Raw genomic sequence first — 20,846 nt, forward strand, 5'->3', positions numbered from 1 at the left:
TTATAATTTAACAAAAATTAGAGTGTTTGATTTTTATTTTGATTTGAAATCTGTTAATATTTTCTCTAAATAAATTGTTTGAAAATTTTTTTTATTATAAATTACAAAATGAAATAACCCTTTCTATATTTATGGATGTTTTAATTATAATCAAGCAACAAAAATAAAAATTAAAAGTTAATAGCTTATTACATGAAGAATTACCATAACTATGACATATTAATTAGACTAATTAAATTTTGCTCTTTTAGAAATTTTACTTGTTCAATTCACGAACTATTTTAGGAAATAATTCACAGTAACGATAAATTTTAATAAAAACAAAAGCATATTTTAAAGACTGACTTATTTTTCATAGAAACATAAAAATTAAATTACAATTAAATTATAAATTACCCCAAAATAAATAAAGAAGAGAATGCAATGCAGGTGTCTATAATTTGGATTATTCCTTTTCAGTTAAAAAAAAAAAAGGAAGAAGAGGGGGGGTGGGGGGTTGTGTAGTTATGAATTCCCCTTAAAAAATAAACCATCTCTGAGAAGTAAGTTGTTAGAAAGAGATGGTGGGATGCAGCACAAGGAAAGTTCAAAAACAGGAGATACAACCAGTGACATTCATTGGAGATTAATCTCTTTCAAGATCCAAGTAATTGGTCAGATTGCAGTGAATAAATGGGACTAATTAAGACCAATGACAATGACATGACAAAAAAGAGAATTAATGTTAATCTGAATGACAATTACAGGGATAACCTGCCCCTATCATCTTCAAACCTACCTTCCATTAGCAATGTTAAATTACATTTCTCTAATTAATTAAATTAACCCCTGCTTTTCTTCACTGAATGACCAGTCTTCCGCTTGTGACGGCTGAAATCTGACACGAATCTGAACGTCTGTCCACAACCTTCCTCCGCACACACATAAGGACGAGCTCCTGTGTGAACCCTTATGTGTTCAGTTCGAGCCCATGCCCATTTGAATGTCATCTTGCAACCTTTCCAGGGGCACTTGAGTGGGCGGTCATCCAGGTGGACTCGACGGTGCTGCACCAGATATTTGTGTGAGAAAAACGTCTTTCCACACCCCTTCACCGGACAAATATTTTTTTTGTGCATTGCTAGCTCTTGTTTTGTGCCAAAGCTCATGGTGCATCCCTCAATGTCACATTGATATTCTGCATCCTCAAACTTATTTTTCACATTCTTCTGCCCACCCGCTGAGCCACTCTTAACTTTCTTCCTATTGCTTTGCAGCTTCTCTTTAAGCTTTATTTCTGACTCTTTTGAAGGTTTTGAGGGCCTTTTCCTAAGGCGTGTACTAGGTCCACCTTCTAGTTCCTCTTCAACATGTGATTCGAACTGTCTTGCATTATGCTCACCTTTAGCATTTCTAAGCCGAGGAGTCTCTGGCTTCATTTGCTTTTCTTGTTTGACTGACCGGAGATTCTCTTTCTTTCTTAGTCTAAAGGTCCCTTGTTTCACATGCTGAACAGCCCCTCGTTTCATTTTGCCAAGCGTCACTGGTTTCTTCTGCTTGCTTCTAAGAATCCTCTGGTGCTGCTGATTAGAATTATCCTCCACCAAATCATCTGAAACTGCATCTTCCCTCTCAATAAGTTTGGCTTGCTTGCCTCTAGGAGTCTTCCTTGGCTGCCAATGAGTATCATCCTCCTGCAGATCATCTGAAACATCTTCCCTGTCAATAAACTTGGCTTGCTTGCCTCTAGGAGTCTTCTTTGGCTGCCAATGAGTGTTCCCCTCCTCTAGATCATCTGAAACATCTTCCCTCTCGATAGATGCAGCTTGCTTGCGCCTAGAGCTCTTCCTTGGATGCCAATGAGTATCCTCCTGCAGATCATCCGATACATCCTCACTCTCAATAAATTTTGCTTGCTTGCCCCTAGGAGTCTTCCTTAGCTGCCATTGACCATTGTCCTCCAGCAGATCATCTGAAACATCTTCCCTCTCTACAAATTTGGCTTTCTTTCTTCTAGGCATCCTCCTGTGCTCTAGACGAGTATCATCTGCCAGCAAATCATCTGAAACTGCATCTTCACTCTCAACAAATTTTGCCCTTTTGCTTCTATGAATCCCTCGCCGTTGCTGCTGAATATTTTCTTCCAATGAATCATCTGAAATTGCATTTTCCATCTTGAAAATTTTGGCTTGCTTGGTTCTGAATATCCTCATACGTTGCTGATAAGTATTGTCCTCCAGTAGGTCATCACAAACAGCACCCTCCCTGTCAAAAAATTTGGATGCCCTGCTCCTATGAGATCCTGTGTGCTGCTGGTAAGCGCTTGCTTCCAGCATATCATCTGAAACTTCATCATCCCTCTCAATAGATTTGGCTTGGCTGCCTCCAGAAATCCTCCTATTCTGCTGCAGAGAACTATTCTCCAGTGAATCATCTGAAATTGCATCTTCCTTTTCAAAATATTTGGCCGGTTTGGTTCTGTGAACCCTCCTTAGAGGCCGATGAGAACTCTCCTCCAGTGAATCATCTGAAACTGCATCTTCCCTCCTAAACTTTGCTTGTGTGCTTTTAGAAAGCCTTCCATTCCAGTCATGAATATCACCTTCCAGTGAATCATCTGAAATTTCACTTTTCCTCTCAACATATTTGGCTTGATTACTTCTAGTTCTATGAATTCTCCTATGTTGCTTTTGAGAGTTGTTGTCTGCGTAAGCATAAGAAATATCATTTTCACTCTCAGTAGATCTAGCCTGTTTGCTTCTAGGAATTCTTCTATGTTGATGAGAGTTACATCTCAATGAATCATCTGAAATTGCATCTTCTCTCTCGACAGATTTAGCCTGCTTGCTTCTGTGAGTTCTTCCATAATGCGGATGAGAATTATCCTCCAATGAATCATATGAAACTTCTCTCTCGATACGTTTAGTTTGCTTCCTACTATAAACTCTTGTATGCTGCTTATGAGAAACATCCTCTTCTGAATCTTCTGAAGCTGCATCTCCTGCATCCAGAGATTTGACTTTCTTACCTGGTCCACTCGCCACCATCATTTTCCTCTTCCTCCCAGATTTTCTGGTAACTAAGGTGGTTTCAGTCCTATAGACATTTTCTGATTTTCTCTCGAGTTTCTCATCTCGCCTTGTCCAACCATGGAAGCTAATGTCTTGATCTTGTTCTTGATCTTGATCCTCAGAATCCCGTTTTGTTAGGAAAGGATGAACTTGATTTGACATCCAAACTTTCCCACACCATCTCCCAGCCACCACTTTTTTCTGCTTGCTAGACTTCCTTCCATAAACATTAAACTTTGTGGGCGAGCTAGCTGGAGAAACACGACCAAAAGCATTGTATATAACAGAATTGTATGGCATCTGCTTACTATAAAGAGAAGATCTGCTAAGATTGGCACTGTAAAAGAGATTGATTCCCAACTTTACAGCCCAGTCCCCATTCCCTGGTATGGCTTCCTCACTATCCAAAGCTGACTGGATATTCTCCTCATCCTCTTTGGTGGCATCCCTGAAAGTAATATCATTCCAGAGACAATCAATTCCCAGTTCTTCTGTCACTAACTTTGCCTCAGCTTCTATCCTGGGATACTCTGCAAATGTTTTCATAAAAATTAAAAAGGAAGGAGATAAACCATAATTTACCTATACAAGCTAGAACACAAGCATCAATATAAGGCCAGAAAAAGCATTTGGTTGGAATTCAGCAGAGTTAACAGATTGATTACCAAATATCGATTATGGTTTATGTGTACTACACTTTCTTCAGCAAATTAAATGGAGATTTTACTGAAAAAGAGCCAGCTCATGCAGCTCTTTTCTTATAATGAAAAGGAGCATAAACTCAAACTTTCTTGCCACCACTACAAGAACTAAACATTAACATTAAGAAGAAAATCCCTTTCCTCCAAGGCACACTGGCCCATTTCTTAAAGTCTCCATTACGTGCCATTTTCCCTTCAATGAAATCACAAATTTCAATGCAAACAAAATGTGAAGCCAGGAAACTGAGTGGAAATTATATTCCTCTTGTACAATTCAATACATGTCTAACTATAATATTCAAGTCAACAAATGGATTCAATTGAAAATAGGAAACAAGACAAATACAAATATCCCCTATGTAAGTGGGATCACTTCATCCACTTGAATCATCATATAGTGTGTGCTGGCATTGGCCATACCCAATTATCCTATTAAATCAATATATTATTAAGGTCATACTCCAATATCAATGCACAAAAAATTCTGGATAAAACTTGATTTGATGAGTAAAGAGCATTGGAAAAGAGAATAATGAAAAAATAGGGAAAGGCGGTGCCTATACTATCAATGAAAAATCTATGTGGGTAAATTATATCACAACATACCTGGATGACAGAGAAGCAATATATTCACACCTCCAATTGGACGGAATTGCTGTTCCACTTCTACAGCATGCTCAAGACAGAAGATATGCATGCGAGAAGAATCTTCATCAGATCTTTGGGCAAATGATGTCTCCGTATCCTCTCTTGGTACACCAACTCTACTAAACTTTGCTTTTTCAGTATCATGGACAACTGGGGAACAACTTGAAGTTGTAAGTGACATTGACATTGGATCTCTAAATGTATCTTCCAAACCATTTGATTCCATAGAAGCAAGATTATCAATTTCAAACTCAACAGAGGAATCAAGAGTTTGGTCACTTCCATCCTTCAAATTGGCTGGTCCATGCCCATGTCCCTGTTCTGCATGCCCATCAAGAGTCTGAAGAGTAACTTCATCTCTATGATCAGGCCTTGATAAAGATATAGTATGACTGCCAGTTTCATCATGATGGCACTCTTGCTTGAAAGAAGGCAAAGCAGAAATTTGATGCTGATATTTTCTTTCCAATGAGCAGTTTGTCATGTTAATTTCAGCAGGATCGTGCGAAACATCTGGTTCACACTGATCTTCCTCAGAGTCTGATGAATTTCCATAATTCAAAGCTAGTAAGCCAAGAGCAGAAGTGGCTCTCTGTGTTTCGGCATTTGAAGCAACTTTATTTTGATCTGTCATCTGAATTTGGTGATTAGCAGACTGAATAGGGACATCATATAAACCATCCACAGTATTCTTCTTCAACCATTCTATAATTTTGGAGGAAAAAAAAAATGAGATCAAGATCGGTTTCTGGAATAAGGAAATCAGCAAGTAAACAGAGAATCTACAGAATCATAAGATAAAAGATAATAAATAGAAAAAGCCTTTGGCCTTTTTGAGGACCATAAAATGTGCAGGTCAATTGAAAATTTAGCCGCTCGAAGAGCCATGTTAATTGAAGAATGCATTTTATGTTGTGCTAATAAGTGGTTTAGTTCAAAACAGGAGCCATGCATCATCATTGGACCATCACATAAATAAATAAAGGATTGACACAGAATAAAAGCCCAGCCAACATTATTATGACAAACAAAAAGGCATTTCTTATCCATTTATCATCCCTTGAAGATTTTAAAGATCATCAAGTTCTCATAATCCATTTCAAGCCGGATAGAAACGATTAATTCTGAATCTCACATTAATACACCATTCTTAAAGGGTACCTACAAAATACAACCTCTTTTTCACACTCATAAGCCTACAGATAATTAAGAAAATTGTTTTCACTTTAAAGCACTATAATTCTTCTGCATTATCCCCATGTGTTCTCATTATTGGTTTTACAAACCTACTACTTGATAATGCCTGATTAGAAAAAAATAAATACATAAAAAATAAAATGTAATTCCAAATGCAGCACATTGTTTTACAAAGGGATGAGAACATAAAACACACCTACCCTCACTCCCAACCCCCAACCTTCTAGATCAGTTTAACCAGTAGGGTTCAACCTTAGCACACTACTTTTAAGGGTCTCTATCAATCAATCCTAGAAATGCATTACCATCAAATCAGACATATGCAAGACAAATTCAGTACACATGATGGAGCTCAATATGACTATTGACATAATATAAACTAAAAAGATACAAGACTTTTGACCTATATGTAACATTATTATCATGTAATAAAGGCAAGCCAACATCATAAGAAGACCATTTAAAACTTACTGGTGGAGGAATTCTGCTCAGCAGTGTTTGAGTCTCCAAGGGCAATGGTGAACCTATCATTAGTTACTCCAGAACCAACAATCCAATCATTAAAAAAGCTACAATCAGCAGACATGAGGTATCTAGCAGCAGCTTCTCTTGGTTGAATGACAGCAATGCAATCAAAGCTCAAAATTCCACATGTAACACATGAAAATAATCTCTGATCAGATAACTTATCACCATGAACAGTTTCCCCGTTTGCAATGCCTGTGTCCATAGTATGCATACTGTCATTTCCATTCAATGAGGAAAACCTATTTCTTTCACACAAAGAAGCAAACTTTTCTTTCACCGAAAAGAGGCCTTTTGCTTGATTGATTTTGTTGTTCCTTTCTGGCATGATTTCATCAGGAACTGAATCCTTTGAGGATTTCATGATAACCTTGTTACTGCATAGCCCAAGGGAGGGGCTCGCTCTTAACTGAGATCCAACACGTAAATTCGAACAAACAGAAATGTCTGAAGAACTTCGAGGAAGAAGCACAACCGAAGATCCTTTTCCAAGAATATGAAGCAGGCCATTATTGTGAATTACGTTCTTTACAAATAGTTCTTTAACCAGTGTTTCTCCTTCACCCTTTTGCTTATCTTTTAGTCTAGAACTACGCGGTTTAGCAGTGATGCTCACAGGCATTCTGGAAGAAGAAAGAATAAGAAATACGAGATGGCTTATAATTACAAAAGAAATTCTATGTAAACTACATCATACTCATACCATCCTAACATAGACATCCAGAAGCATAGTTCACATGTGAGACAAACTTCTCAGAAAGGAAGTTCTATTTTTCAGGTTACACACACAAATTTAGATTTAACTGGATGAATAACAAGAAAAGAGAGCAGCATATGGGGGTTTGGCAACACGGAAACATGATGGTGACAATTATCTATCTACTAACACAAAATTTTCTGTAAACACAGAATTGAGTCAGATTCCCTATGAGTCTTCCCAGCAGCACGTGATTGACTACTTCAAACTCAATTAAATTTCACCAATATTAGATATATAATCAACAAATCATGTATGGAAGAGTTTTTCATCTTGTAAGTTATTGTCTGAAATAATCCAATTTGTAAATGAAGAATCCCTTGGAAAGCTGACAAGGAAACTACTGAAGAGAAAGATTACTAGTTCAGCTGCCAAGTAAAGTTGCAATAGTTGATAAAGCATACCTTGTGCATAGTTCTAGTGCAAGATCATAAAGCAACTGGAAATGAGACACCATAGGAGGATAATTAATTGAAGCTCTTCGAATAGCAGCATCTTTAGCAACCCTCAACCATTCAGGAGTTGCTATATTAGCTGCCTCCCCACAATTAAATCCTAGATATCAAAAATCACAAACAGCACAATAATGAAAATTAAAGAAACATCAGCAATCACTTCCCAATTCGAGAAGACTAAACTCAAGTACAAAGGTGTCTTACCATGACTGAAACCTGAATGATAGGCTCTTGGGAAAGTGACAACAAACTCCCCAGCATTTTGCACTAATCTGGTTCACAGAAACTAAAAAGTTTAGAAAAAAAAATGCAGTCAAGCCAGATTGAAAAACATTGGCTTATACAAGTTATGACTAAGATTATGCCCAAAGTTTCCATCAGTGTACAGAAAGAGATAAGGCGTGATTATATTTTGAGAAAAGTTCCTTCAGATGACTAAGTCTACAAGTATATAATCGCACATCTATCATTAAACAGGTTGAACTGCTATCAATAGAAATGACATCAATGCAGTTTCTAAGCAAATGGTTTCATACACCCCAAGGGTTATCGTAATTGGTTTCCCAATAAAGTAAAACATTAGCAAGTTATTACAAAGCAAAATGAGAACAATGAGGAGCAGAATAGGAAGGAAGTGAAGGCGCACCTGCAGCATGGTACACCAGCATTAACAAATACTTCAGGTGACATAACTGTGGTCTTCTCACCAAGAATTGCAAATGTAACTGGTAGAAGGCAAATCAAAGTAACATTGAGTATATTCAGATGTATATATAAGCGTGAAGTCAACTATCATTCTCTTACTTTCCAAAATTACATATCTTTTCAGATGAACCAGAACAGCATCACTCCATAAAAACTCTATTCATGATGTTTTAAGAAAAAGGGTAACCCAGGTCCCAGAAGGACAATCAAACACCAATAGCACATAAATAGTCTCAACAAGTAATCAGCAACCACCCAAAAGTGCCTTTTGGTAAAAAAAGGTGAATCCCAGGTCTTCACTGTGATTTACTTGCATTGTTCAATAGCCCATCTTAATAAGTGATACTGGTTACTCAAAACATTATCAAGTCTCACCATTTTTGGAATTATATCATCATCTCCTCCACCATATTAATTGAGTAATGCTACTAAATGATGCATTTGACAATGTCCTTCACATAAATAAATTCTTTCGAAATAACATGAATACACCTAGAAACAGGGGAGTCAAACTACATGTTAGTTCTCTCGCTTAATGTAGTACAATAAAAACTCACCAAGAGGATTCATCTCTTCTCCATACCCATGAACCCGAACAACCTCCTCAAAAGCAACCGCAGCCTCTCTCGGCACACCGTACCAAGTCTTTCCTGCCCCCATATGCAAGTAATTCAAGCTATGCAAGTCGTGATCCTCTACATGCCAAGCGAACCAACTAAACATCATAGCTACGTACACCATCGGTGAAGTAACCCCAGGTATCTCCTCCTTCATAAACCTCAACAATGACCCTTTTGCCCTCGACACTCCTCTCATATTCCACTCCGTTTCCCCCACAGTTGCCCCCTCTGCCACCTCCTTCCCTCCAGTCTTCTTCGGTGAGAAAGCAGAGCCTGGCATGTCGTTGGCATACTCAACAGAGAAAGGCTTATCGACAGTAGCTTTCCAGTATAGGGTTTCGATCTCTAGAGGAGAAAGAGCTCCCTTCTTCGAGCATTTCTTGAGGTAGCTTCTCTCAAAGGATTTAGCTTTAGTTTCGAATTCTTGAAAAGTATAGTTCTCTCCACTCTGCCACACGGGCTTTTGCACCGGACGGGGCTTCCGCGGGCAGAATCCGATCTGCTGCTGGCGGGTAGTGAATGTAGGTGGGGATTTCGAACTAGAGGAGTCAGCACGGGCGGCAAGGGAGCGGTTGAGATTAGAAATTGCAGCTTTCTTGGGAGCCGCAAGGACAGGGGGCACGATTTTGCAGATACCATACTTGGCAGCTTCCTTCTCGATTTTGAAAATGTAGGCAATTGGATCTTGGAACTCAGCTGGAGTAGGATGGTACTCTGGTGCCAGTGGTAGGTTTTTCAGCCATTGAAAGACCTCTTGCTGTGATGTTGGCTCAGAGACCAACCCACCAGAAGCTGCCATGAAAAAACAGAGAGAAGATGAAAAATTGTTGAAAAGGGCGGTTTTGGATTCGTGGGTTTGTTTCTCATACAAAGTCCATTGTGCACTGAGAGGAGAGAGACAGGAAAGAAGAAGGGAAGCAAGCTGATCAGATTCTTTGCTCTCTTACTTTTTTTATAGTATAACGTAAATGGGTTTGGGGCTTATTGTCTTTGCGGTTGGGGTTTTTTTTATATGAGATTTTGTTTTTGCCCTGCTTATTACAGAGCGGTGAAAATAGAGAGGCAGAGATGAAGAGACTGCCCAGTGCGGAACCTCACAGAGTAGCCAACGTATTTCCATCGAGTGGGGGATTGGCTTAATTTTTGTAAATGACCCCGCTTTTGTTCTTATTTACAGTTTCCACCAATCTGATTTTTTTTAAGATTGAATTCGTTTATAAATATATATTATATTATAGAATTTTAAAATTGGGATGCGGATAATTTACCTTTTTTAAGTAAACAAGTAGAGCAATTATTGCTTAAATACAATTTAATTTAATTACATTGGCCTAAAATACAGTATATCCACTGCTTGGCCAAGCTGTCATCGGCATGGATTTTCATTTTCTGGATAAGGGGCAATGAATTTTAGGATATGGGAAGAAATTTAAAATAATAATAAACATTTCGCAGTTGTGGCCCTTATCTTTTCCCGGCTTATATTTTTTGCCCCAACATTTTCTTGTTTTCAGTTTTCATCATTTTTACCTTGGGTTTGACTTCGACGACGGTCAAACGGAGTCCGCGAGGAAACCAAATCAGAGCTTGACAAGTCAAATCACTACAAATTAATGTCAACATGCGCTGAGAAAAATAAATAAATCTTAAAGAGGATAATGTATGGTAATGTGATTGAGTGGTTGAGCATCCATGGCGGGCCATAGAGTCGTCCAGGCAACTAGCAAATAAGCCAACTAGCTAAAGCTTACAATGTAATTGGGGAAAACAGAGTCGTACATTACAAAGCAAAGCTTCGTTTGCTGCTCTAATTTGAATTGAATAATTTTTACCGAGCATGCTTTAACTCCCCTTACATCATTGATCCCATTTCCTTCACATTATTGTCCCCACACACCCTCATGATTGATCTTAGCTTGGCCATTTACTATTTAATTAAATTACATAACACTAGCATATGGGGTATTGGTAATCCAAAATAATTTCTTGATAAATAAATTTATGTCTTAAAGTTTTGAGACTAAAGGAGATTCTATTTAATACACTAAGAAATTAGATAACAGTATCATCACAGAATAAAAACATACGAAAGTTAACTCTCATTGGAATCACAACTAGCTGGTGAAAGCTCAAGAGATACTGGACAGTGGTCGCTTCCGTAGAAACCTGCCAAGAATCCAAGGTCAACTAAGATAGCTGAACTTCTATGCAGTGAGAAATGATAGAGAAAAGGGCAAGAAACAACGCAAGCTTCCACAAAAAAAATGGATATCTTTTCATTTTTGTTTAGGCATTTGAATGTAAGCATTATTAATTTAAATAGCATTTACTGTCTGCAATGTGAATATGTGATCTCTATAAAGAGCTTTAGCAGATGATGATAATTAAGAATTGACAGCAGTCAATGGACTGAAGACTAGAACAATGCAAATTCCAAATTTGTTTGAAGTTGATCAATGTTGTGCAGATAGTTGAACCATTTCAATTGGCAAGAGAACTAAACATAAACTACCACCCATTCCAAATGTACATATAACAAAATCATTTGCAAGCCTCAAAAGATAGAAAACCTAGAAAGATATATCCGATATATCCTTCCAAGTGAGGAAAATAATATGTAAACCGTCAGCCACAGATCATTTACAAAGTTTAAGAACATTGGAGAATAAAGCAACATTCCCTTAGGCTGTGCCATCTGAGACAGCCAAGGCAAGTCCTCCAGTGTGCTGGTGTGCAGTGATTAGCAGTACAGGTTGCTTGCTGTTTTCAACTCACTAAAATGTAAAAATGGACTTTCCATGTAGCAAGAGAGGAGTTTGAGGCCAAAAGTATACATATTGTTTCTACGGCCATAGACAAGTCTTCTGCCACTAGATCAAGGCCTCATTGGCTCAATTCATTAAATGGATGATAAAAAGATTTTCTAACCAGTATTCACTAGTGTAAAGGATTTGCATAGCATAAGAGAAAAGGACAAAAAACAAAAAAAGAGCACCTTGTAATTCAATTCCTTTCCCATGCATCTCGCACAAAATAATCCTATCTTTGAATTTCTCTGAAACTATGAAATAATCAATTCTCATCCTTTTCCCTCGATACCTACAACAAAGCCATCCATCAGGAAGTATATCACTTGCTGCTACAAGTATGCGACTATCTGGAACACCGTAATGGCAGCATAAATTTTCGTTATTAAAAGACATCAATTGGTCATATTATAACATAGTTATTCATAGCATATATTTCGTATGTATGCTAAATAGATAATCCATATGATTTCATACTTTCCAATGGGGTTCCCAGACCATGAGAAGCCACACTCCATGTCCTTCTCCTTGTGCAAAAATCTATATGCATCTATCAGCTTTCCCCTAAAGCATAATCCAAACAGTTCCAAACTTCATTAACAGGACAAATTAGGAAATAAAAAGAGAAATCTTTATATCTGAAAAGCAAAATGAATCTGCAAGGTAAGAAGGTCATGAGAAGAGAGAGTGAAAGAAATGAAATAATGATCTTTAATCCCGACGCTTATAGTGAAAGATATTGTAACATGATTTACCATAAGGAACTATTAACTGACCTCAATCTTCAAGGGCAAAAATCAGTAAAGGTACAATTTATGGTTTCAGCACTAATTGCTAATTAAAATTATAGTAGTACATGTTCAGTGGAAGCACTCACTCTCTCAGAATGGCACCAAAGCGCTTTCTCTCATTCAAGGTAAAGCCAGGCTGCCCACAATCCTGCAACAACAAAATGCAAAAGTCAAAGCATTAGCTTAGATAAGGAGGATCATACTAAACAGTTGCAATAGAAAGAATACAAAAAAGGGTGACCTAGTATAGGAAGCATCCCACACTTGTGGGCTTTGGAGAGGGTTGATGCACACAGCCTCCCCCCTATTTTGCAGAGAGGCTATTTCCGTAGCTCAAAGCTGTGACCTTCAGGTCACAAATGGAGTAACTTTACCATTGTAATAGAAAGAATGCTAACATAAAATGGACTTTGAGAAAAATAACAGCCACAAGCACATATGGCTGCATGCTTGCATGCACACATACAAAGGTAACCCCTTAACTCAAAAGCAACTCATTGCTAAAGGAATTGATCCAAAACATCCATTATTGCACTAGTATTTTGAAATTATAATGGCTCCTTCCAGACTACATGATTTATAATTCAGACTTTCAATGCTCAATACAAAGAAGCATTTCCGTTTACAAGGGCAAATAATTTCTGCTTGACATATAAAATGTACAAGTTTTGACAGTAAAAGTCTTCTTTCATTTCAGTAGCTTATCTTTTCCCAATAATTTTGGTGCCCGAAAGGCAACTTTAACAATATCCTGCATGTATCAAAGTTGAGATGAAACCAAAACGTGCCAGAATATGTTCAAACAAAAATACTAACACCTCTTTGTCTGGAGGAATATAACCATTTTGCTTTGCTGCGCTGAAAAATTCAGGGTGACTCACATCAATCTCTTCATGGCTGCAAATTAGAGATCAACTTTTTAAGTAGAAGATCATAGGTAAGAACACTAAGTTCATTCCAAGAATTAGACACAAAGCAGATCTTATTGCCAGAACAGTTTCTTACAAAGTCAAGAACAGTTCTCCAACAGTACGGTAATCTAAATATAACACTAGAAAACAATTGAATTTGATTCATCACCCTTTGAAGAACCAATTGTGTGCAAGTCAATATGCCACCTTTTCTTTTCTTTTTTTTTTCTAAAAAATAAATATGAATGATTATCTTCAGTTTCTTGGACTGAAAGAAGTGGAGGATAAATTGCACATGGTGCCAAAATCAGTCCATCTAATCATGTTGTTGGCATCAATCAACTACTGGAGAAAATACTGAGCACAAAGCATTACAATCTTCATAGAATTCAAGAGGAGGAAAAAAAAGAAACAAAACAAAACAAATTTGCATGCATGCATGTATGAATAGTAGGGTCCTCAACTTATTCCATATACCTTGAATAGCTTGGACTACACTAAATAGTAAAAATGAAGCAAGACAAATTCAGAAAGACAAAGAAATACAGAAATACTAACCTAACATTCAGATCACCACACCATATAAGAGGCTTGTCTGATAATTGCACGACAAACTCTAGCATCCTTTTGTCCCATTTTCTTCTCCTTTGAAATGAATTCTCTTCTTTCCAGCCATTGTTTGGTGCATATGTATTCAATAAACGAAATGTCTCAAATTCAGCTAAAATAACACGGCCATCTGGTTCATGTTTTGAAGCTAATGGCAAAAAAAAAAAAATGTACAAGTGACTATCACTTCATATGCAAATCTGATGGGAGGAGAAACATGATGCATTTTCCATCAAGTAAAGCAGTTATGTCCAAATTATGATGAAAGAACTTTCTTGTCCCTAAATGAGAAATATTTCATACCACATGCATGAACCATAGAAAAATTGAACCAAACTACCTGTTCTGTCAAGAGAGAAAGAAACCTTTATTGGTTGATAACACTTCTTTACTAACAATGCAGTCCCTGCATACTTTGAATCTGCAAGGGACCACCAAATGCGATAATTTCCAAATGGTGGACTGGAAAGAGCACGCATCAATATCTGCATCATTTGATAAAAATATAATAGGTTATCAGTTAACATCAGAAACTTGATCTTTAAATATGCCAATTGAATGAAACTTTAATTTCACTATTAAATACCCCTTATTAAAAATATTTTATCAAAAAAGTAAAGGTAAAAATTGTAATTTCAGAACCTTTCTACCACTTATTCTCTCCTGATTTTCTTTCCATCCAAACAATGGAGGAAAATATACATTCTTCTATTTATTTTCCCTCAATATTTTCTTTTTTCCTACGTTCCAGTTTTCCAAGCTTAGTGTAAAAAATTTCTAGTTTACATAATAGGGCATGATCTTCACAAAATTATCTCATGTATAGTAATAAGAACAAATGTCACCTGCTTTTCCTCACGGGAAGAGCTTGTGTCATCTTTCAACTCTCCTGGGTTTTTAGGCGCACCCTTTGAGCCTGCAGCAGGCATCCTTACTTCCTAAAATTATTGTGCTATTAGATAGAGTTCACTCAGTTATCAAGGATTAGTATGCAACTAAAAAAAACTGATAAGACCTCATATATGTTCAGAAATATGAATAACATTGCATAATAAAGAGTTTTAAGATGACAAATTAATCATGAGCTGCATCAAGGAAGGAAACCGATGACCCAACAGAGAATATAGCAAAATAAAGTCTAGCAATGTAAGGTTGTTTCCATTAATTCAGTTGGAATACACACACACACACACACACGCACACACATTGATTGATATTTATTTGTCTCTGCACTCAAAATAACACCAAAACTTCCTTAATTCCCTTGGATACAGATCCAGTTAACAGCAATATGCAAAATGTCCAACCCTTCAAACCAAGTGATAAAGAGGAAGATTAAAACAACAAATTTCACCTTTAAAGAGTAAGGAATTAGGGTATCAGAATGCCATACATTGCAAACCTCGTTAGGCCAACAATAGACTATGTCCAATATGTCCGCTGCCCAGATTTTATCTAAGAGCAACTCAGTTTCATGAAACTCAAACAACCAAACTGTAAGAGTGCATAAACATATATCATAGACAGTTCAATTGACACAATTGTACTCCTTCCTCTGAGCTTGATATTGAGGACAAAAGGGGAACTAAATATTATAAAATTAGAGGCTGCAGACCGGACGTGCATTCTCTGGTTAGTGTTTTACTACTCAATCGACCTGGTTTCAATTCCTTCTTTCTCCTTCAAACAAAAGCACATTACTTCTTCAAATGCAAGCAAATAGAGGTAAATTTGAAGGGAAAAAAAAAAAGAAGTAATATCGCAAATTCAAATACAGAAACAAACATTTAGCACCTCAGCATACAACCAAAATAGTACCCATCTAACACCCGCATCTCAAAACACACTTCCCCATTAAATACCCAACACACAGTTGCCATTGCACACAAAATCAATGTTCATAGACCCAATCATCAAATACCCAGTTCCCATTACGCACATTTAACAAATTGGATCAAATTCCTATACATCAAATAGTTATAAAATAGAGATGCAACAGAGAGAGAGATAAGTACCTGTATGGCAATGACATCAGGGTCCAAGCTAGAGATGAACTTGGAGAACTCAGGCCAGTTGGTCTTGACTCGAAGAAGAAAGCTATTGGCGTTCCATGTTATAAACTTCAACGGCTCTTTCTTGTTCTCACAGTTCCCTTCTGATGCAGATAACTCTCTCTTTTCACCATCTTCTTGTTTCGCAGAGAGCGCAGGCTTCTTTGCAGACCCATCTTTCTCTATTGGCTTGAAAAAGCGCTTCATCGCAACAACTCTCAAATCTCAGCCTTTCCACTAGACACAGAGCTCTAGCCCGCAGATGACACTAGTCTCGTTGGATATGATTTTTGATATTTTAGTTTTAGTTTAATTTAATTTTTAACTTAATTTTATATAATTACTGCAATGAAAAATTATACTTGGAATTACTACCCAGATTATGAGCCGGATGAACACTAAAATTTATGTAATTCGTAGTAAGTCTAGCTATTTCAAATTTAAACATAACGCCTATAACAATAATTTAAGAAGATAAACAAACAGAGTATGATCATAAATTATACTATTTAACATATAATTTTTAGCTCAATCAACCTATAATCATAAAATATATCAATTTTGTGAGCTTAGCTCATTCTTATAATCATCAATATAGTAATTTAATCAAATGGGAGCTCAGCTCCCTCATCAAAGATAAATACTCATCCAATATATCCACACATGTATAAATAATAGTTTTACAATTTCAAAATAAATAAATTATTATAGTCTCAAGCTAAATAAAATACTTGTAGCAAATACGGAGCTCTAAATTTTTAATTAATATTATGAAATATTGATAATTGCTGCTAACAAAGACGTGTGAGAAAGAAAACAGATTAATCACAAGAAGATTCTATAATTATTTTCTTGAAAAATAAGGTGAACAAGAGTGGGTATTAACTCATAGGGTAAGATATTAATTTTAAATATAATTTCTATAACTATTTAAAACTGATGCATTCCTAAAAATGAAATGCAACAAATATCAACATATTCAACCACATTCAAATAATATTCACAAAATGTCACGACCCAACCTATGGGCCGGACCGGCACTAGGACCTGGGCGCTAAAGCCCCCGAGGCCCGTAGTAAGCCTAACTGTTCATTTACCCAATTCTAAGGCCCATTTGGGCCCAATTTCAAGAAAACAAACGGACAGAGTCCGGCCATAAAATGGACTTTCCAACGGGGAATTTTTGACTCACCCGACCTATAAACACAATATATAGTCATTTGGGGAGCTCAGCTCACCCTCCACATACTCATCAACATAAAAATAAATGGGAGCTCAGCTCCCTCATCCAATCCATCAAACATGCATAGCATATTAAGTTTACAGGTCCCAAAATAATAATTTAGTTTACAGACCTAAATCAAATAAACATTTCTAACACATGCGGAAATTCTAAGATTTAACAAGTTTATACAAACAGTAATAATTGACCTGCAAGGGAGAAAGCAGGTTAACCTCAAAAAAATATCCTCCTGTGGCCTGTAAAAATTTTTGAATAGGAGTGAGCGTTCGACTCAGAGAGTAAAATATCAATTTTAACCATAATCCCTATAACTATCTAAAACTAATGCACCCTGTAGAGTGAAATGCAACATCAACAACATTTTCACATCATAACATCAAAAAGGTAATTTGGAGCACTCACACACCCTGTAGTATCAATCATAACATATGGGAGCTGATCCCCTATACAGCTCTCTTAAATCCAACCTAGTGCCAGCGAATTACTCAGCTCGGACTTCCACTTAATAACCAAATCGAGGGTCCCAGCGAATTACTCAAGCCGTGACTACCCCTCGAAGGATCGGGTCCCAGCGAATTACTCAAGCCGTGACTACCCCGTCCTATCCATAGTCCACACCACATCACACGCACGCCAACGCACGCACACTGCTCCAAATTACCACAACAACATCCATGGCACATCAACAGTTATGAATGCAACATAAATCGTGCCTAGAGTTTAACTACATAAATATATGCATATAAGTGATTCATGGGCATGCTTGAACATATAATAATATCGAAATTACAATTAAAATTAATATTCTACTCACAGACTTGACGACAATCACTGTGGCGGCTGGGCGGAGGAAGAAGGCTGCTCACTGACAATTTTATTACAATAATTTTATAATTTTTAATCAATACAAAAAAAGATAAAGTCCAATACGTCCTAAGTCGTGCGAAAATCCCAGTGAGTCTCCCCTATACCTAGGACCTACCCAACCTGCAAAAGGGCTCAAAACACACTTCTATATTCACAATCCATATGTCCACAACTCAATCACATCACACAGCCCCTCCTGGGCCCACCAATTCAATCATCCATCACAACATGTAAAATTTCAATTTAGTCCTTATTATTGATCATTTTTGCAAAAACTGCCCAAACAAGCTCTAAAAATTATAAAACTTTGCCCTGCGGTCCTTAGCAATATTACTAAGTTATTGCAAAAAAAATCGTAATTTTCTAAGCTACCACGAATATTTTATGGATTTTTAATCCTATTTAAGCACTAGAAAATTACGAAAAAGCAAGGTTCAGGTTTACCTTTGCTGATTCCGACTTTGGGGACGCACTCGGGACGTCTGACAATGGGGGGGTAGCCAAAACCTCGGTCCAATTCGGAGACTTTTCGATGAAGTGCATTCGCCGGAAATTCACAGACCTGGTCAACTGTCGAATTTCCGCGAATTGAGGATACCTACACGAAGCCCATAACACGGGGGTTAGTACATAAATTTTTCAGAATTTTCTAAGCTCATTTAATGCTCGGAAAAACACTGCGAAGTTCCGTGGGACCCATCGAAAAACGGTGTCGGAAAAATTCGAAATTTATGTCGTTGCGAAGCTCTCGACGAGTGGAGCGTGCTGGTAGCCTCGGTTTTCTCGTGGGATTCACGGTTTTCGAGAAATCTAGCCCAAAAGTCGAAATGGGCTAAAAACTTCCCGAGCAAAAATTGGACAAACCGCTCGATGGATTTCGGCGTTCTTGGTGTCAATGGAAAGTTCTCGCCGAGTAGATGATTTTAGACACAAGACCCGGTCCAATTGGTGGCCGGATCGGCTGGAAGCTAAACGCCGCTGAGGGAGGCGTTCGCGCGCGTTTCCGGCCGTTTGGGGCGCGGCCGAGAGCAGTGGGAGGCCCGCGAGGTGGGGACGAGGGAGGCGGCCGTGGGGAGGGGAGGAGAGAGAAAAGAGAGAGAAAAGGGAGAGGGAACGTCGCGCGCGGGAGGAAGAAAAAGGGAAGAAGAACGGTCCGATTCAACCGGTCCGATCCGGTCCGGTTCGATTCGGCCGGTTCAATTCGAAATACAGAATTTTGAATTTTTACTCTGTCTCGGGACCAAAAACGAGGTCCAAAAATTCCGAAAAAATTCCAGAAAACTCAGAAAAATACGTAGACTCCAAATATATTTTTAGTTTTGCCACGTGGTCTTTAAATAAATTTTTTAAAAATCCTCAAAGTTTATATTTTTGGAAAATCGAACCCGATTTTTAAAATCCGAAAAATCTCAAAAAAATTCCTAAAATTTAAATAAAATTAAAATACAAAAAATGCTCATAAAATTTAAAATTTTGGGGTGTTACATTCTTCCCCCCTTACAGAAAATTCGTCCTCGAATTTTACACAAGGCAGAATAAAGCACATGATTATACATTGAACAGATAAGGGTACTTGCTACGCATGTCCCGTTCTGACTCCCAGGTGCACTCTTCCACTGACTGACTCCTCCACAAAACCTTAACCATAGGGATCTGTTTGGATCTCAGCTGTCTCACTTGGTAGTCCACTATGGCTACAGGCTGCTCCTCAAATGTCAAGTTCTCCTTTAGCTCTATCACATCCGGCTACAGTACATGAGAAGGATCTGGAATGTATTTCCTGAGAGCATGGAGATGTGAAACACGGGATGAACGTGAGAAAGGTTGGGTGGTAGCTCCAACCGGTAGGCAACTGCTCCAACTCTATCAGTAACCTCAAAAGGTCCGATATACCGAGGTGCCAACTTGCCCTTCTTTCCAAATCTCATGACTCCCTTCATTGGAGAAACCTTCAGGAATACATAGTCGCCCACTGCAAACTCCACATCCCTCCGTCTAGGGTCTGCATAACTCTTCTGTCTACTGAAAGCTGTCTTCAGTCGTTCCCTGATTAAAGGAACTACCTCTGAAGTATACTGCACTAGGTCTACATCATGCACCTTCGCTTCCCTCATTTCTGTCCAACACTGTGACACCCCTTACCCGACTACAGTGTAGCCGTGCAAGTTATGCCACTCAGTGTGCCGGAGCACTCTTTTTTATCTGATTTCATTACAGTCCTTGATTTATTTATTCAAAAACTTTATTGAAGATTTAGGCTATTTTTACTTTTATCAAAATCTAACTAAATTGGAAATTTCAAAAATTTTAACGATAATCCGACAAAGTGTCGGCTGTAATTTGGACTAACAGTTCTTCTGAACCTGCCAAAGACAATTTCAATATATACTCAATTTCTCAAACTTAATAGTCTCAAAAATTTTCAAACATAATGTATCTCAATACAGTATCCAGATTTCTCAGAAATCTCATTAGATTTTCAATATCTCAATATTCACAAGTATAATCTCATTATAACTCAAATTCAATTCACATACTAAAATACTTACTTTGAATAGCTTCCATAATTCATAGGTTAATTACATGAGTTTATTTTGTACAAGATATACAAATAATTTACAATGTGCTAGGAATGAACAATATACATAACATGTATAAAATGAGCCCTATCTACATGCATTGCTGAGGAGGTGACAATCTTGAACTCTTCTGACACTTCTGCAGATCTGGACTCCAAAAATCTCAGTCGACAGTCTACTGGTTTTTACCTTCAGTACCTGCGCGAGGAAGCAATTCCATCGCGCTAAGCATTTCTGCTTAGTGGTGCAATAATATAACAAGAAATAATATATACAAATAAAGAAAGAACAGAGCATAATTTGATTAAGAATCAATTTAATTTAATACAA

The 20,846-nt window shown here is 37.5% G+C and overlaps 2 protein-coding genes across 3 annotated transcripts; both read right to left on the reverse strand.

The window, feature by feature from the left end:
• Window positions 1-595: 595 nt before the first annotated feature.
• LOC110672497 (lysine-specific demethylase REF6) lies at window positions 596-9,753 on the reverse strand. Its single transcript, XM_058140241.1, has 7 exons — window positions 8,596-9,753; window positions 7,980-8,058; window positions 7,538-7,605; window positions 7,283-7,433; window positions 6,068-6,744; window positions 4,358-5,104; window positions 596-3,580 (listed from the first exon to the last, which is right to left on the reverse strand). Exons 1-7 carry the CDS (start codon window positions 9,455-9,457, stop codon window positions 822-824), a joined length of 5,343 nt encoding a protein of 1,780 aa, XP_057996224.1. The 5' UTR covers window positions 9,458-9,753; the 3' UTR covers window positions 596-821.
• Window positions 9,754-10,616: 863 nt separating this feature from the next.
• LOC110672489 (DNA-(apurinic or apyrimidinic site) endonuclease) lies at window positions 10,617-16,127 on the reverse strand. Of its 2 annotated transcripts, none has more exons than XM_021835281.2 (9): window positions 15,792-16,127; window positions 14,622-14,714; window positions 14,117-14,261; window positions 13,726-13,828; window positions 13,075-13,153; window positions 12,343-12,404; window positions 11,943-12,029; window positions 11,654-11,757; window positions 10,617-10,824 (listed from the first exon to the last, which is right to left on the reverse strand). In XM_021835281.2, exons 1-9 carry the CDS (start codon window positions 16,032-16,034, stop codon window positions 10,751-10,753), a joined length of 990 nt encoding a protein of 329 aa, XP_021690973.2. In that variant the 5' UTR covers window positions 16,035-16,127; the 3' UTR covers window positions 10,617-10,750. The 2 variants fall into 2 exon arrangements, with proteins under 2 accessions (XP_021690973.2, XP_021690971.2); XM_021835279.2 differs by having other exon boundaries at window positions 13,726-13,924; window positions 15,792-16,125.
• Between the last annotated feature and the right edge of the window lie 4,719 nt (window positions 16,128-20,846).

This window comes from Hevea brasiliensis, chromosome 17 (assembly GCF_030052815.1).
Source record: "Hevea brasiliensis isolate MT/VB/25A 57/8 chromosome 17, ASM3005281v1, whole genome shotgun sequence".
Classification (NCBI taxonomy): domain Eukaryota; kingdom Viridiplantae; phylum Streptophyta; class Magnoliopsida; order Malpighiales; family Euphorbiaceae; genus Hevea; species Hevea brasiliensis.

What these genes read in the sequence shown, in the direction of transcription:
- LOC110672489 (XM_021835279.2), bottom strand. Translation starts at nt 16,034, where the DNA reads ATGAAGCGCTTTTTCAAGCCAATAGAGAAAGATGGGTCTGCAAAGAAG. An exon ending in ATATTCCTCCAGACAAAGAG is followed by an intron (nt 12,405 to 13,074) that starts GTGTTAGTATTT and finishes TTGTTGTTGCAG; the next exon opens with GATTGTGGGCAGCCTGGCTT. An exon ending in TCTGGGAACCCCATTGGAAA is followed by an intron (nt 11,758 to 11,942) that starts GTATGAAATCAT and finishes GCTTTGTTGTAG; the next exon opens with GTATCGAGGGAAAAGGATGA.
- LOC110672497 (XM_058140241.1), bottom strand. Translation starts at nt 9,457, where the DNA reads ATGGCAGCTTCTGGTGGGTTGGTCTCTGAGCCAACATCACAGCAAGAG. An exon ending in GCACTAGAACTATGCACAAG is followed by an intron (nt 6,745 to 7,282) that starts GTATGCTTTATC and finishes TTCTTCTTCCAG; the next exon opens with AATGCCTGTGAGCATCACTG. An exon ending in TGAGCAGAATTCCTCCACCA is followed by an intron (nt 5,105 to 6,067) that starts GTAAGTTTTAAA and finishes CCAAAATTATAG; the next exon opens with AATGGTTGAAGAAGAATACT.